This window comes from Zosterops lateralis (assembly GCF_965231275.1).
Source record: "Zosterops lateralis genome assembly, chromosome: 3".
NCBI classification, from domain to species: Eukaryota; Metazoa; Chordata; class Aves; order Passeriformes; family Zosteropidae; genus Zosterops; species Zosterops lateralis.
In genome coordinates this window covers 52,793,576-52,810,245 of record NC_139764.1, presented here as the reverse complement: position 1 = coordinate 52,810,245, position 16,670 = coordinate 52,793,576, and the positions used below count along the sequence as shown (strand labels likewise).

The 16,670-nt window shown below is 36.6% G+C and overlaps 1 protein-coding gene across 4 annotated transcripts in view; it reads left to right on the top strand.

Annotated features, from left to right (window-relative positions):
- ZDHHC14 (zDHHC palmitoyltransferase 14) overlaps window positions 1–13,755 on the top strand; it is a 94,177-nt gene extending 80,422 nt beyond the window's left edge. For 2 of the 4 annotated variants that reach the window (XM_083858444.1, XM_083858443.1), the window contains exons 8-9: window positions 1,719–1,821; window positions 9,980–13,755. In XM_083858444.1, the coding sequence (XP_083714570.1) occupies window positions 1,719–1,821; window positions 9,980–10,336 (460 nt within the window). In that variant the 3' untranslated portion in view covers window positions 10,337–13,755. Of the gene's footprint in view, window positions 1–1,718; window positions 1,822–9,934 lie in introns of all 4 variants that reach the window. The other 2 variants (XM_083858442.1, XM_083858441.1) reach the window with 1 other exon arrangement.
- Window positions 13,756–16,670: the final 2,915 nt, after the last annotated feature.

Sequence of the window (16,670 nt, the reverse complement as noted above, 5' to 3'; positions counted from 1 at the left end):
GCAGTTCATGTACTACATACACAGTAGAGGCTCAGTTTCAATGTAGAGAGGGGCAGAAAAGCTTGTAGATAGTTTTGTGGCCTTCTCCTAGTTTGGTATGTATTGTTTTGCCTGGACTTGTGAAGTTATGAATCTCAAGATAGAAATCAAAAAAGAAGGAAAGTAAATTACTTTAGGATCCAGTGGCTCAGGTATTTAATTGGAGTGAGATTTCTGGCTTTACTGTCAGGAATGTCAGAGGTGGTTCTTCCACAAGCAGTCAAAATTCAACAGGGGAGACTGACATCTTTTCCTGAAGAGGAAACAGAATAGAGATTTCCACATACAGGGTTACCCTTGGTGAGAGTGAATAGTTGTGTCTCTGCTTCCTGCCTGTATGGATGTTGCCTGAAGCCAACCTTTTAATTCTGCCATTTTGCTTTTGATAAAAGTATGGGACATAAAAGCTCAAGCTTCAAATTCTTTTGACTCCAAATGGAAATCTTTATTAAAACTACATCATGTTTCTCAGTATATGAAATAGAATATTAGGCTGATAAAAGTAGTAACACACACTTGGACCAGACTGGGACTGGCTCCTGTGTTTTAGCAGAGTTTGTGCATTTTTTCTTAAATTCTATGTAGCTACATTACTTATTTAGACATTGACATGTATATATAGAGGTTCTGCAGGGAAGTATTTTGTGTTGCAGTATTTACTGGCTGTAACATGTAAATTTTAACATTGCTTCTTTTACTTCTAATCTCAGCTGTGTCCCAAGTCACTAAATATTAAGTTTTTTCCTTAAATTCTGGAACAGTGGCTTACCAGCTCAAAATTCAAAATGTTCAAGTGCCTTTGAGTGTGGAATGCAGATGAAGAGAGGCTCTGTAAATAATCAAAACTTTTCTCACTTCTGTTAAAGATCATTTATCATTTTTAAACCTATGCTAGCAAATTCAGAATGTATTTTACATGTCCTCAATAGTTACTTTCAAGTCTTAATTTGATCCTTGGCTCTCACCATAGGTCTAACCAGTATTCTGATGCAACAAATTATATAAATTCTTTAAACATCTTTTATATTTAACTAGGTTGCATTATTTCATTCTATGTAATTTGTTTATAATCTTACACAGATTTTTTACTTAAATTTAGTAGTTTCTCCACCGAGCATTTTCTTAAAAATAAGAAATTTTATGAGTGCATCACTTTGGTAAGCACAGTGGAGCACTATAAGCAGTGTTAAGTCATTGTTGTGAAACACCTGACAAGTTGTCTGTCAGAAGGAAAGATGAGCTTTTCTTCATTCTTGCTAAATTTTGTGATTAAGTGGTTTCAATTTAGATGGGGAAGCTGGTGAAAAAAAGAACTTTCAAAAGAGATACTAAATCAAAGTACCCTAAGTGAGTTTTGTCATTTGTTTTTTCCCCTTGTGGTTTAAAATTCTTTGGGTTTGTGGTATCTGCTGGTAAGCTTCTATTGTCTGTGATAAAAATCAGAAAAAGTAGCAGTACATGTGATTATATGACAGGCAGTAGCACAAAGAACAAGTACCTTACTGATGAGTAGAAAATGAAGTCTAGTATTTCATTTGACTAAACGGGGACATTAGAAGGTATTGGTGAGGTATTAAGGTCTGTTGTATGATAGAAACTTTTTCTTTTTTTTATTCAGAGGAGATAGTTATTGATAGCAATGTCTCTAATACTTTTCCTTTATTGTGATTATTCTGTAGCTTAATTGACAGAAGAGGATTTATACAGCCAGATACACCGCAATTAGCAGGACCATCAAATGGCATTACCATGTATGGGGCCACACAATCTCAGAGCAACATGGTAGGAATCATCCCATAGTGTTGTTCATCAAGATTCCTGTGAATGTTTTTCTTCTCCACTTTCATGTGAACTAATCAAGTAATAACTAACTGGATACAGCTGGCACACTGGGTGGAATGAGTTGTTTAATAACAGTAAAGAAAAAAATCCAAAATCCAAGGCTCTTTTTAATGTACATTTCACACAGTGTAATAGTTATTGCTCATGGATTCTAAAAAAAAGTATTTTCTACGCTGTTGGTTTATTGAATATACTGGCATTTTGACTTTTGCTGTTGACACCTACTGTGTTTTGAACTGGAATATTCAAGTATCATGGACTTACTCTGGTTCGTCATTTTCCAGCTAATTGTTATTTTGTGTGGCACTTTCTTCATACTCTGTTTCCTTCTTTGCTCATACACTGCAGTTTTGAATAGACTAATGTATTTTAAAAAACAAAGATGAACAAAGAGGAGTTCCTAGGGGAGAAATATTTTGAAGAAAGAGCAGGAGGACACTGAACCTGAACAAAAAATGGCAACTGGATTGTTACAACAAAAGTTTTTTAAACGTCTTTGAAACTGTGCCAATAGTATTTACTTTGGGTTTTTGCTGGTAGCATTGGTTATCATAATGGAAGATAGGATTTCCAGTGCCAAGAAGAAGAGAATAACTGGAAAGAGATCTTTTTCTGGAGGCAACCATCTTGCATATGTGCCTATTTCTGAATTGTCCACATATCTTCACAGTATGTGGGTTCTAATGCTTTGTCAAAGAAGTCGTGAGTTATGGATGCCCTCCCTCTGCCAAAAAAGAGGAAGCCACGAGGCTTTCTGATACAGTTCAGCCTTTCTTTTGAACAAAAGAAGAAAAGACACACTCTTCCCAGACAGATTAGTTTTAGTGTCACTGATAAACTTGTATAAAAAATTTCCTATAGTTCCTAAGCTGGTTTTACTTAATGTTTTGAAGATTAAATAGATTTGTTAGTCTCCTTAATAAGAAAATGTATTAGACACATGGTCTTAAGTCTGAATCTTCTGAGATGCAGTTGAGCAGAACAAGGTAATGTTCTATATAAGTTTTGCTCAAAATATTGTAACTCTGAAGAGAGCAAAGGAAGTTTAAAAAAAAAGAGAAAGCAAACATTAGAAATGGGCTGAAGTCTTTCAGGGATTACCCACGCTTTGGCTCTGTCAAGGCTTCTTATTTGTGAGGATCATAAACTCACAGTGGGTCCATGGCATTAAATTGTCTTATCATTGCAAGAATTTAGACACGATCATTATTCCTAGATATTAATGAAAAAATCTTTGCCAGTTTGGTAGAAAATTGACTAAACTTGTCCCTAGAAATGGAGAAATCTGTTATGGTATTACTTTAAGTCAAACAGATAGCTGTTACAATTTCAGAGTGTAATACCTCTAATTATACATACTCTTCAAAGATTTCTTCTTTTATCCTAGACCACCACACTGCATGAGCTGAGAAAAGCCTGGGTTCTTTAACAATTATCAGAGTCACTAGGAAATGTGCAGATTTCACTCCAGAAAATGACCTCTTAGAAAAAGCTTGAAAAATGTAATATGTCTTGTTTGGTTTGAAGTAATATTTTTGAAGACTGTGATGCTATTTTTGTTGGGGCATCTTTTCTCTTGGTCTGTATCCAAGACCAATTGGTTTCTCAGGACTGCTGGCTATCAGCATTAAAATTTCTCCCTTGAGTTTTGTTGTAAACTGTTAAAGACCAGCTTAGTTTACCCGTCTCTCTACAGGATTTTCCCTTCCCTGTTGAAGGGGATATATATGGTACTGGGACTGGTATTATTACAATTTCAGATAAAGACAAAGTGAAATCCCTTGACTTTAAGGAGCATGTGTAGATCATAGCTGTAGACCATAGTACTTTTCAAATGCCAGAAGTTTGGCTGTTTATACATCATCAGAGATATTTATACTATTTTAGCAAGCTTAATGCTTTTGATTACAAGAAGTAAATTACTAGAAGTCTGAAGTGTGTTTCAGTACACCTTTGTGGTGCATCTCTCTTGATTTTATTGCAGATTGTATTACATCAGGTCTTCATGTCTAGATGTTACCCTGCTTAATCCACAGTGTGCTAAAATATCTCTCCTCACCATTGATATAAAATAAAGATTTAAATGAACATATTCTGTCACACTTGTCTTCTCTTACACTTTCTTTCATTTCCCTTTCTTCCCTCAAATCTTTTACAGAATCAGCTAGGTTGAAAAAGACCTTTGAAATTGAGTCCAGCCTATGACCAAGCACCACCTTGTCAACTAGACCATGGAACTAAGTGCCACATCCAGTCTTTTCTTAAACACCTCCAGGGATGGCAACTCCACCAACCTCCCTGGACAGTCTATTGCAATACCTAATCACCCCATCTGTGAACAACTTCTTCCCAATGTCCAGCCTAAACCTCCCCCGGTGCAGCTTAAGACAGTGTCCTCTTGTCCTGTCACTAGTTGCCTGGGAGTAGAGACCAACCTTACCTGGCTAAAACCTCTTTTCAGGAAGCTGTAGAGAGGAATGAGGTCTCCTCTGAGCCTCATCTTCAGGCTAAACAACCCCAGCTCCCTCAGCAGCTCCTTGTAGGAGTCAGTGACTTGTGGCTTTCTAAATAGAATTCTTGTGCTTCACCCAACAAGTGTCTTGTCCCTCATTAAATCTCTGTGGGTTGCTTAGTATAATACTCCGTTTTCATTTATTTTAATGAATCATTTAGCATAGCCTCACTTTTGCAGTTAAGTTCAAAATAAATATCCGGCTACGTGTAAAGTTGCCAGATGCTGGTTTTCAACGCAATACATTATCTCTTATTCAGGATACTATTTGGGGAGCACTCTTTCTGTATTTGACAGCTTTTGTGGTAATTTGACCTCTGAGACTTGGAATATTTCATACAGGATCTACCGTACCCATGGTAGTGACCCAGTTTGTCCCAGTCTCAGAAAGTCAGAGTTGTAGCTATAATCAGTGCTTGATAGATCCATACCTTGATTTTGGGCTTTTTCTAGATGTTTATAGAAGAGGTTTTTCTCACGTTCTCTCTGTAGTATCTACCTTTGTTGCAGTGTGCACCAGACACCAGAATATACCTTGTTTTACTAAAAGCTGAATCTCTATTTCCATGAAGGCTGGAAGCACATACAATTATTTTCCTGATGCATTCCTAGTGTTTTTAATTTCTTTTCCAATATAATTTGAAATTAGTCAGGTAAATTCATTAACCAACTTCTTAATACATATGAAAAGCACAGTCACTTGGAGATCATAACAGATCATAACCTGTAAATCTGGTAATTTCCAAGGTATTTCCCTATTACATTTTATTACTGGTTATTTTTATGAGATCATCATTAGTTTGATTACCCAAGTATTTTCCATATTCTTAAGATTTTTTTTGTATGAAGCACAGTATCTCACCCATTATGAAATCATAATTTTCTCTATAATTTATTTGTTACCTTTCATTTTAAAGTTTATTTTCTTTATGTTCTGAATAAAGTTCTTATTTACCCATAAACCATCTGTTACCACTACTTGGGTCTGGACCACTGTAGTACTTAATTTTATCTTAAAAGCTGGAGTCCATTCTTGGGATTTGATATAGGGTATTTTATTCTTTAGTAATCCATTAGGAGGAAACACCGAATCTGTCTCAGTTCATGAAGTTTTTTAGAGGAATTAATTTGGTTTATATTTCCTATGATGTCTCTAGGAATTCTCGAATGTATTATAAAGTGATAGACTTTGCTTCTATTTGACTCTGTGCCAGGACAGGTTTATTTCCTTGTTTTTAAGAAATTTCCTTTTATTCCTGCATTCATAGGCATCTCTCTTCTTCAGTGTATATATAGGTAGTGCCATGTGTACCAAATTCCCTTGTTTCTAATTCTCCCATTTCCTTTCCTGGATGCAAATTCTTTAAAGTGTTTTCTTACGTGTATGTACTACTGAAAATTGTTGGAACTGTAGTGCAACATGCACGACATTTATTTCCAGTGATAAGTGCAGGAAAGTCCTCTCCCAGATGTTCACTTAAGTATTTCTGTTACTGATGTGGAAATAGATCCAGCTGACTCAGGGAACATTAACTCTGACCATCCTAGTGTACTTTTTCCTTTGCTTTTCATATTTTCATTATTAGGAGTAAGTATTTCTATGACAGTAACAGAATTGCCAAGGATGGCAGCCCCATTTTGCTGGGAATTTTGCGAGTGTGTTTCCTCGTATATTTACTGATGTACTTCCCAGATGCCCAAAGCAGAACTCAGGGCTCTTACCAAGTCAACATTACCACAGTCACGGTTGATAGAGGTTTTTCATTAATGCATTTTACTTCACAGTTGGAATGGGTTACAGGCACATGCAAGTAAATCAATTTCAGCATTTTGCTTTGGGTTGAGATACGTTTTAGGAGCAGTTCTTTTGATAGTGCATGTTTACTGTATTCTGTTCACATTTCAGAGCGATGTCAGAGCACATGAGCTAGATTTATTTTAGAAAATACGCCCCTGGAATGCACCCAAGTTGCTCTAAGCCTTCTGAGACTTTCAGTTCATAAGAACAAAGAGTCTCCAAGCCGAAGTGAAGTGTCTGGGCCCAGTGTAGTTTCCCATTTGGCTTCAGAAGTGTTTCCCTTCATAGATCTACTCCTTATGCACTGTACTGCTTCATGGTGGGGTTTGTGACTCAGTTGTTGCACAATATCCACAACACATTGATTTTGGTTGTGAAATCCTACACCTGCTGGGAACAGGTACACAGCTCTATCCCTCAACTCTTTACCCATTTGTTGTACCCAGAATATGGTATTTCAGCATCCTTCCTGTAACTTCATACCACTGTATGCCTCCTCTGAATTCCGTGTTGTTTGTACTTTATTCAGAGATTGTGAGACTATTCAACCTGCTTTTCTCCATCTTCTGAGAACTGTAACAATTCTTCAATGTTCCTAGCATTTAGGAAATCTTAAACTAAGTTTATTTAATATTTAAAGTCAATAATTCTGATTATTTTGAGTTAATCACATTTAGAAATGTGAAAAATATATATTGTTGTGTACAACGTTAGCATGTATTTACTTTATAGCTTAGAAAAAACAGATTTTCTTAAAAAAACAAAAAATTCCTTAGTTGATTGTATTTATTATTTGTGAAATAAACACAGAATTCTAGGGTTTTTTCCAATTTGCTTTAATTTGTGCCTTTTTATGTGGAAATAAATAGATACCTAAAAATTTCTGTGCATATATTAATTGAACTTCCATACTTATAGAACTTATTAAACTTGTCCTACATTCAGAATCTGCTGTTTCTCTGAAACAGTGGAAATTTTAAGTGAAAAATAAAGTCACCATATCTGAAATAAGAAGATGGTGGTGAATAATTTTTGCTGTAGATTTTTTAGTTATTTAGATTTCAGTGCTTAGTTTCCTTCTTCTTACAATCATAGGCTTTTTTGTTTCATTTGAAATTCTGGTGTTGGATAATTCATGTGATTAGTAGCGGCTAAGACTTCCTGCCCTAAATTTCATTCAGTCAAGAGCGAAATAACGAAATTGAGGAAAAACCACCACGCCAAGCCTATAACAAACCTGATTTCCTCGTTTTAGTTTTTTGTTGGCTGTTTAGACTCAAGAATAGTCTACCTGTATATTATGTGTTGTTTTTATCAGATGTTTTTGAGAGCCTCATAGAACACAGATACATTTTCTAGCTTAGATTCTGCAGTAGTTCCCCTTTCGAAAGCTCATTACAGCCTGCATTTTCCTAAGGATTTCATGCTGATCACTGTTGAACAGACAAGAAAAAGAAAACCTGAAACTTATCTAAATGAAAGGAGAGCCATTAGGGAAGTGACAAGTGCATGGAAAATGAGGAGATATACAGCACCTGAAGTTTTTAACACCATTTAAGGAGCTTTATGAGGCTACTTTATCTTTTTGATATTGATTTAACTGAAATGCAGTAGAGTTCTATAAGAAGAAAATGAATTCAGACTATACAATGAGTTCAAGTAAATTATCTTCAGCTAATACAAAGCTCTGTACTTGTATAGCCTGGAACACATTAATGATTTCCTTTTGAAGATCAGAGCTGAAGGTTCACTAAAGCAATAAGTCACTGCCTAACATTATTTGTTTTCAATGTATCCCAGTGGTTATGAGCAGTCCTTTGTTATTTAACTTCTTCTTTGGTTACTGCCTTTCAGAGAAAATAGGTTTTTTGGTCTTTTTGAAGTTTGAAAATTCAGTTAACATATTTTTAAGGTCTGCATAGTAAGGTTGGTTGAAGTTTTAATTTAAATAAGCAGGCGTGAATAACAGGATATTAATCAAGAACGAGTTATTCACACTGAATTACTAATTGGAAGCTTGACTTTAAAAGATGCTGACAGTTTTCTTCTTAGTAAGGTACTTAAGCAAGGTTATGGCTTTAAGCCTGTGAGTAATCTCTCTGAAATGATAGGGAACCACTTCAGTTGTTTGGCTGGGGCTGTTCATCATTTTGTGGGGGGAAGACTGTGCAGTTTATATGACCTCAATTTATGTAACAGGCGGTCAGTCCATTTATCTTTCTGAAAGCAGAAGTCTTGGAAATACGTACCTGAGTAAGGATTGAGCTTCTGCCTGTCAAAAGTAATTGGTCTGGGAGTCCTAAACCACTTAGATGTGTTCTAAACACTACCTGTCTATTATGACCAAGTAAGTTGCTTGCACACTTGCTGAATGTTAGGTGTGTGCCTCCGTCATTAAGGTATTCAGTGGTGAAATTGGAGAACCTGAAAATAACAGAGGAAGCATTGTTAATCATAGTTTTCATCATACAGTAAGAGAGGCAAAAGTCTTTCATAAGTTTTCAGATAATTAAACTCAAATGGGCATTTTAGGGAATTGCTGTAATGTTAGTAACAGTGGTTATGATCAGGAATATCTGAACAGATAATGGATGTGTGCTGTGTAGTAATTTGATAAAAATCTAAGAAGTCAGTCATAGAGCAGAACATACTGCTTTACCTGGATACTTCAAAAAACAATAGTGAATAGGATGTCTTACCTCTGGATACATCTTTTATTCTCCTTGCTTGCCTCCAAATGTCCTTCATTGTATTTGTAGTTATATTCACTGATTGTAGTGTTTTTCTTACCCAGCAGAACAGTACTATGGCAAATTAATCTAAAAAGATTTTGAAAAGCTGCAATGTTGTAACTGATCAGGTGATGAATTAAATATTTTTTTTTCCTTAGAAGCTCTCAAAAACGATGCCAATTCAATTTAAAGAAACTTAATTTGGCAGTAGGTATGCTACCCACTTAACTGGCTGGACATTATTGAAATACATGCCTGTCTTGTCATCTCAAGGAATGAGGGGTAATTTTGTATAAACAGTTCTTAGGAATGGTGTAGAGCCAAAAAACCACATTTCTGTAACACTCACTGAGCTTCATTGGATTTATATAATGCATTTGGCTTGTTATTGAGACAGTGCTTGCCAGAAAACTTGTGGTTTGTACCTTGATTCATCACATTGTCAGGATTAATCAAGAAACAGCTGAAAAATAATTAAGATTGATCTTGATCATCTGCAATGCTGCCTGGTTTCTACATGTCTTCTGGAGTAAGGAATGTAGTGTAGGACATTCTCTAGAATTTATATATAATGTATTAAATTGTGAGAGGGAAAAATTTACTCATAGAGCTTTATTACTGACTGTATAAGATATATGTGTCAAAAGAATTCTTGTTCTGGAAAACCACTGTGGTAGGTTAATTCCTACATGTCAAAAGACCGTGACCAGTTAAAAGAAAAAAAATTGCCTAGTCTTTTTTAAACAGCCCTTAATTGAACACTCTAAATGTATATCATCATTTACTTTGATAATAATCCGAAGCATTGGCTCAGTTATGCATGCCTCTCTTTTTTTTTTCCTGGGCAGCATGCAATGGGATGTTTGGGTGGCTAACCATGGAATGATACTAATGGCTTTCTTTTCTTTCTCTTCACATCCCATTCTTTTCCATACCATTTTATCCATATTCTCCCTTTTTTTTCTCTGTTTTGTTTGCCATATGTGATTTTGACACCCTTCCATTCTACAGTGTGACCAAGATCAGTGCATTCAGAGCACTAAATTCGTTTTGCAGGCTGCTGCCACCCCCCTCCTACAGAGTGAGCCAAGCATAAATAGTGAAGAGCTCCCTTTACCAGGAAAGACTTCTATCAGTGGGCCTTGTGCAACTCTGACTCTAGGGCAACCAACACCACCATCTTCTATGCCAAATCTCACATCAGATTCAGGTTTGACAGACATCATACCATTAAAAGAAGAGCATGAAGGCCATCAGTTTCTTACTCCTGAAGAAGCTCCATCACCCCCTGGGATGCTGCCAAGTGGAAGTCCTATTACACACAGCCATACAATGCACGTCCTGAGTCTAGCCAGCCAGGACTCGTTGCATGAAGACTCAGTGCGTGGTCTCGTAAAGCTTAGCTCAGTCTGAACAGCTTTTCTGGACATCACACCATTTCCTGGTGTCTATACGAATCTGTGCTTAACAGGAATGACACTGCAGTACCACTGTAAGGCCTGTAATGGAAACTTTATTACTTAATGGAGTCTACTAAAAGGACAAGTTGTTTTGTTTTTTTTTTTTTCAATGGAGCTATGACATTTTTTTGACCAGGTTGTTAACGGTTGTGCTTTGATGCTGACTGCATTTTGCTTTTAAATAAAACCAGAAAAGGTCAATGGTCTCGTTTCCTGAAGCTTGGGTACAGCGAGTTGGAAGTCAGCCTGTACCAAACACCATGTACAGTACAAAAGAGAGAGATTCTTGGATGTAAGTGTCATGCTCTGTGTTCTCTGCTCTTGTAATACACACTTGTTACGGCTTACCACACCTGTGGCCAGAATGATCTGCACTTACATGTTATGCTATCAATATTTGAGATAGAAAATTACCATTCCATTTGTTAATACAAAACAAAAGACTGCAGATGTGGATTTGCATGCCACGCTACAGTATGTGTTACAGTGGTGTTGGTATTAAGAGAAAGTGCTGCTTTTTTATTTGTGACTTTCAAAGTGCTGTTTCATTTAAAGACAGTACAACAAACAAATTAATGGACTATATTTTTTGAATTTATTAAATTTTATTTTAAATTAATCAGTGGTGCCTAGAAGATGATGAATTACTGATTTGATCATGTTGCATATCATTTAACCTTCTGTTTAAGTGTTTAAGTGAGGTATTGTGTTGTGCCATACCACAAGATTCTTCACTCCCTAATGTGATACAATTACCTGTGGACCTCCAATAAAATGACATCCTCTATTTTGTGGACGTGTACAGTTATCCTTGCACAGTTTTCATGGGGAAAGAGGGGGAAATCATGACTTGTTGACATAGTTTGTAAAGATTTGGCTGGAATATGCGTACATGATAAAACTAGAGGTATGGAGGAATGGCTGGTTACAATTAGGATTGCTTCACCATTTTTTATGGTTTTGTTTGAGATACATATTTGCTCCCATAGGAGGGCTTTATTTGGCACCAGTAGAATTAACCTCTACTTGCACTGTAATTCAGTGTGGCTGAAGGGTGAGGGGCTTAAGATTCAAGACAAAGACAGAGCTTAGCGAAGTAATCTTAAATGATTAATAGTCTGTAGCTCTTCACCAGCCATTGTTCATCATTTCTATTTGTCCTTTGATATTTTAAATGGAAATCTTGATTTCATGGAATTCTTCTGTGCTTTTTGTTTGCTTGTTTAAGTAAAGCACAACTAAAAGGTTAAAGAGAATTTTATAAGTATTTTTTGTGACAGCTGGAGAGAACCTTAGTTAAGCTGAAAAACTGTAATAGCTTTAATACTGTGTTTACCTGCTTTTCAGAGTGTGGAACCTGGATTCTTCTATTCCTAGGACAAATTATGTACGGAATGGGCTTTATCTGATGTTTCTATGGCATGAAAGCATTCACCTGTTAAGAAATGTAACAGTTCTGTATTGTTGACCACTGTCATTCACTGACCCCAAGCTAAAAATCTCTTTTCTTATAACTTTTGTTGTTGAAATTGAGAACAGTTAGCCTGCAGAAAATCATTCACCCATGCTATTGAAGATTCAGACAAGATACTGACAAAATCCCTACTCCTGTAAGATTTCATGAGCAGTCTGTTTCTAAAATTGATGATGTTAGATTGGACCTAATTCAGTGTGTAGAACATAGCAGTGCTTTCTGTCTGTAAGTGCCATAATGGGTCCACCAAAGAACCTCTGGCAGACAAATCTGTCCCAGTTATTTGAGCCACTGAAGAAACTCTGGCAGACAAGTCCACCCAGCTATTGTAACTACCCTCCCAGCATTTTCCAGAAGTTGGGACAATCTAGAGTTCTTTCCACCAGCCAGAGTGTAGTGACTGACACGTCCCAGTTGGCTGGTCTCCCAGTAAGCCATGAGTTTTAGCACTTCTGTGTCTGCTCTTGAAGTAGTCAGTGATGCTCATCTTCTTGATTTCACCTTTCCCCAACACAGTTTCTTGGGTATGAAGCCATGAACATCTTGGCAGTGGAGGCAGTGAAGTGAGGACTGAAGATACTGGTTTGATAGATCTGGGTAAAGAATCCCAGCTTTAAATCTGTAGACCGGTACTGGATGAAATCATTCTCTTCTCTCATAGGTGTCTGTGGGTAGTTAACTGCGGATGCATTACTCACTACTTAGAAGGGCAAGTCAAATATTTTTAATGTGGTATCAAAACTTTCCATTTGTACAAGTCATGATGAGGATGATTATTTTAAGGAAATTGTTCATTTTAAGTTTCCCTGAAATAGCAGATCGATTTTATGTTTCCAAGAATACCAACTTCGTGACAGCTTTCTTATCTCACTGCCACTAGAGAGTAGTGAAGAAGGCTCTGTGTACAATAAAATTAGTGTCAGTTTTAACATGAAAGGGGAGGGAGGGGGACAGGATTAGAGGCTTTATGCTGTTTGCCTTGTACTTGTGCTTTTCACCATCATTTTTTGAACCTTCTGTTTTGTTTACATGTGAAGTGTAAGAATTATGAAACGGTGGGAACAGCTGCTTCAAACATGTCTTGTTCAGGTGACTTTCTTTTGGTTTTTAAGATGTCACTCCTTTTTTCTAAACGTGCTGCATATGTTTTTAAATTTGGTTTTCGAGAATACACTGAATACTTTAAATTCGTTTATACATTTGTATCACGCCTATTTTAAGTCTCTTTTCCTCCCCATCTGTTTTAAATGGTGACATCTTGAACCTCCCAGACATGCCTGCCTTGCGAGGACATCTGCTGGAAGGCTTCGGAACTCAGTCCTGACCCATCCGGATCGGTGATTGCAGCTTTGACTGACAGCAGTCAGTGATTCGGCAGTAGGTTGATCAAAAAGGTTCCTTTAACAGGGGTTTTGGTCCCTTCCCCTCACCTCCATCACATCTGTCTTCAGTCCTGGGCACTCCCTCCGAAGGAACTTGTGTATATATCTGGAATGAGTCAGCAAAGTAACTATTCATCACCTTCTCTACAGATTTGATTGCTGATATTTTATATAGAAGTATGATTACAGAGCATGCACACTAAGGATCCAAAATTATAATCCTTCTGAGTACTGCACAGAGTTTTTGTTTTGTTTGGTTTTTTTTTTTCTGTGACAGTATACTACTATTAAATAGCTCTTTCCATGTTTGATTTATTAATCTAGAATAAAAATTGGTATTTTAAGAAGAGTAAATATTTTTTCTTAAAGCCTAAAATCTTTGAATGTGTAAAACTGATTAGTTTATCTGATTTAAAATATTTATTCTGCTCTGGTTTTTTTAATAATATTTTCCCCGTCTAGTTGTCTATATAATCTTTTTTGTAGAATGAAATACAGTGTTTCATAAAAATTTTTAAAGGGTCTTTATTTTTGTGATTTCTCAAAATTTCTATCCTGAAAGGGAGTTTTATATTCTTAGTAGTTAAACAGTAATGTAATAAATGTCCAAGGTTTACAGTATTTTTGTATTATAGTACATCCTTTGGCAACTTTTCATCCCTTCCTGTGAACTCATGATACAGGTAGATGTATTTCTGCATTCCTTAAAAATGATCTTATAGATGGAAGATTAGCTGTTTTGCAGTAGATCCCAGTGAATGCTCCTAGAAGAAACAAACTGATCTCATAAACCCAAAGATATAAGACATGGGTAAGACAAATTTATAAGACGTGTCTTAAAAATATGACCAACTTGTGGTAATGCAGTTTTTTTTTTTTTTTTAGTCTAATCAGTGATTGTAACAGTTCACAGTAACTAAATGGTTGCCTAATGTTCAAAATCCTAAACAAAAGGGCTTCACCGGAGAACCAATAAAATTGAGCTTCTATTTGTCTTTTAGTTCTCAAATTCAATACAGCTTCAAGAACAAGTCAGGAATGTTGTAGAGAGATCCAATCCTTACTTTAGTTATATTCTGATTTAAATTATAAATGGGAACTGTCATGTATTTGTTGACTTATTCCTTCTCTCCCTTCCCCTCCTTATCAGCAGTGGTACTCTGAAGCTGAATATGGTGTGTTCGACCATGGGCCATTCTGAGTCTTGCTTTTAAAAGCCAGTTGCTGCCCAAATGATCTTGTTTTAGAGAGTGACATGAAATGAAGCATTACACTTCAACACAGTTTCAAACACTCCTAGGCCCAAAATATGAATGAAATGTGTTTTAGACAATTGCATGTAGATCTAGCTCACTTAAATTAGAGCTGTCCTAGTTTTTCAGGACTCGTCTGGGTCAGGGCTCTCTGATTTTGATTACCTGCCAGCAAAGATGTTGCAGTTTGACATGTGAGTGCACTGTCTGGGCTACCAAAAGGTTCATGAGATTAAGCGAGCTATTTAAACCTGTGGATATCTAGATTAATTATGAGTCATTGCAGCAATTCAGTTCCATCACCAGAAGGCAGCTGTCTGTTAACATTCAATTGTACAACTTGAAAGTTTACCACAAACAAGGCAAGTTGGGGAAGAGAAGTTGTTTTTGATGTTCTAAAGAGGATAAATAGGAGTTTATTCCTAAGGTAGGTCAGAGAGGACAGGAATAAGAAGATGAAAGGGAGAAGACTGAGTGAAAGCTGAACAGAGATTATCAGGTGACATGGAGGAAAAGAAGAATTTCCTGTAAGCTGTGGAGGGAAAGGGAGGGGTATAAACAAAGAAGCCTTATGGGAAAAAATGAGAACAGCTGTCAATATTGCTCAAGTGATATTTTTAAAAAACCCAGACCAACAATTACTCATTGGTATGCATATTTTATATTTTTTTCTCTGAGAAATGTCTTAGAAGTCATTCTAGGAAAAAAAAAATCATTTGAACATTCTGTAGTTTCCTACCAGACATGCCATTGCCTTCGAAAAATGAATGGTGTAGTATGGTTTAGTGTTTCTTGGTGATGCCTTCATTAAATTTGCTCACCCTTTAGTGAAGTGTTGTCCTAAGCAGTAGTCTCACCAATTTAACATGAAGCCTAGAATTCAGTCAGTTTCTGTGACTGCTGTGCAAATAGGAATTAAGACTACAGGCTAAATAAATCTTTTGGTTTGAAAACTGGAAAGACCCGTCCCACAGAGATATATTTGCTTTGCAGTGTATAACAAAGTCAGTTCCACTGGCAACAAAACATTAACGACAGTGTTATCTTGATGTATTTTATGCACTTCCCAACTTAAGCTACATTGCCACTTCTGAAAACCTGTAAAAGTAGAACTAAGTTTAATCAAACCCTAATTTAAATATCCTCAAATCCAAATCTGGTAACAACTACTGGAACTTATCTGTCTGTATTTAGGTGTAGTTACAGAAAGGACATGAAGAGATCACCTTAAAACAACTTGGCTGAATGATCTGTGATGTGAGGAAAACTTGTAGCCTTTCTTTATCTCTTCTTAAAAGCACCATCAATTAAGAAAAGCAGGTTCAAAAGTGTCTCACTTTTGTGCTCTGTAGTCTGTCCTTGGCAATCTGCAGGGATACAAATGCCCTGCACACTGGCAGCTCAGAGATGGGAATGAGCTGGACTACTTAGAGAGGTTGTAGTTGCTAGGGAATGAGCTTTGGAGAGTGGGGAGAAGTTCAGCCGAGGCGGTGGCACTGCAGTTATAGCAGCATTCATGAGAAGGCTGTGAGCAATTCCTGTCACATACGTGTCACTGACCATGAGGGGTTTGGTAGCAAAGGTGTTAAAGTCCCGGGGCCTGCTTCCTGAGTCTTCTGTCAGGAGAGAGTACTAGTGCACAATGGATTCACACAGGAAAGTTCATGTTTCTATTTCACGTTCTTCGTGGTAGCTAGTATGAGGCTGCATTTTGGATTTGTACTGGAAACAGCTGGTAATTCAAGGATGTCATGGTTTTGCAGGCAAATCACAACTTCACTGCAATGTTGCACAGAAAATTTGCTACAGGATTTTTAATGTGTCTGCCCTGTTTGTGGTAGTGGAGCATTGATGGTGGGTATTGGTTGGAATGGGAAGGACACAGCTTGAAAAGCTTTCTGGTTTTAGTGAAGTGTTAAGTTTCCTTCTATGTAGGTGACAGAAAATTAAAAGCATGCTATGTAGTGCTGACCAGCTAATTTTCTAGCATGCAGAAGATATTAATATTTTTATGTACCTTAGTTTTCCTAAATTGAAAGGATAAACAAAGTTCAAAAAAGTTTTCACAGGTTCTGGAGACTACAATTGAAGAATTTTTTGGAACACAAATGGTGTTTGATTTTTAAATAAACAGTAGGTGTTTAGTGTTTATTACATATATGAAATTGAAATATTAAA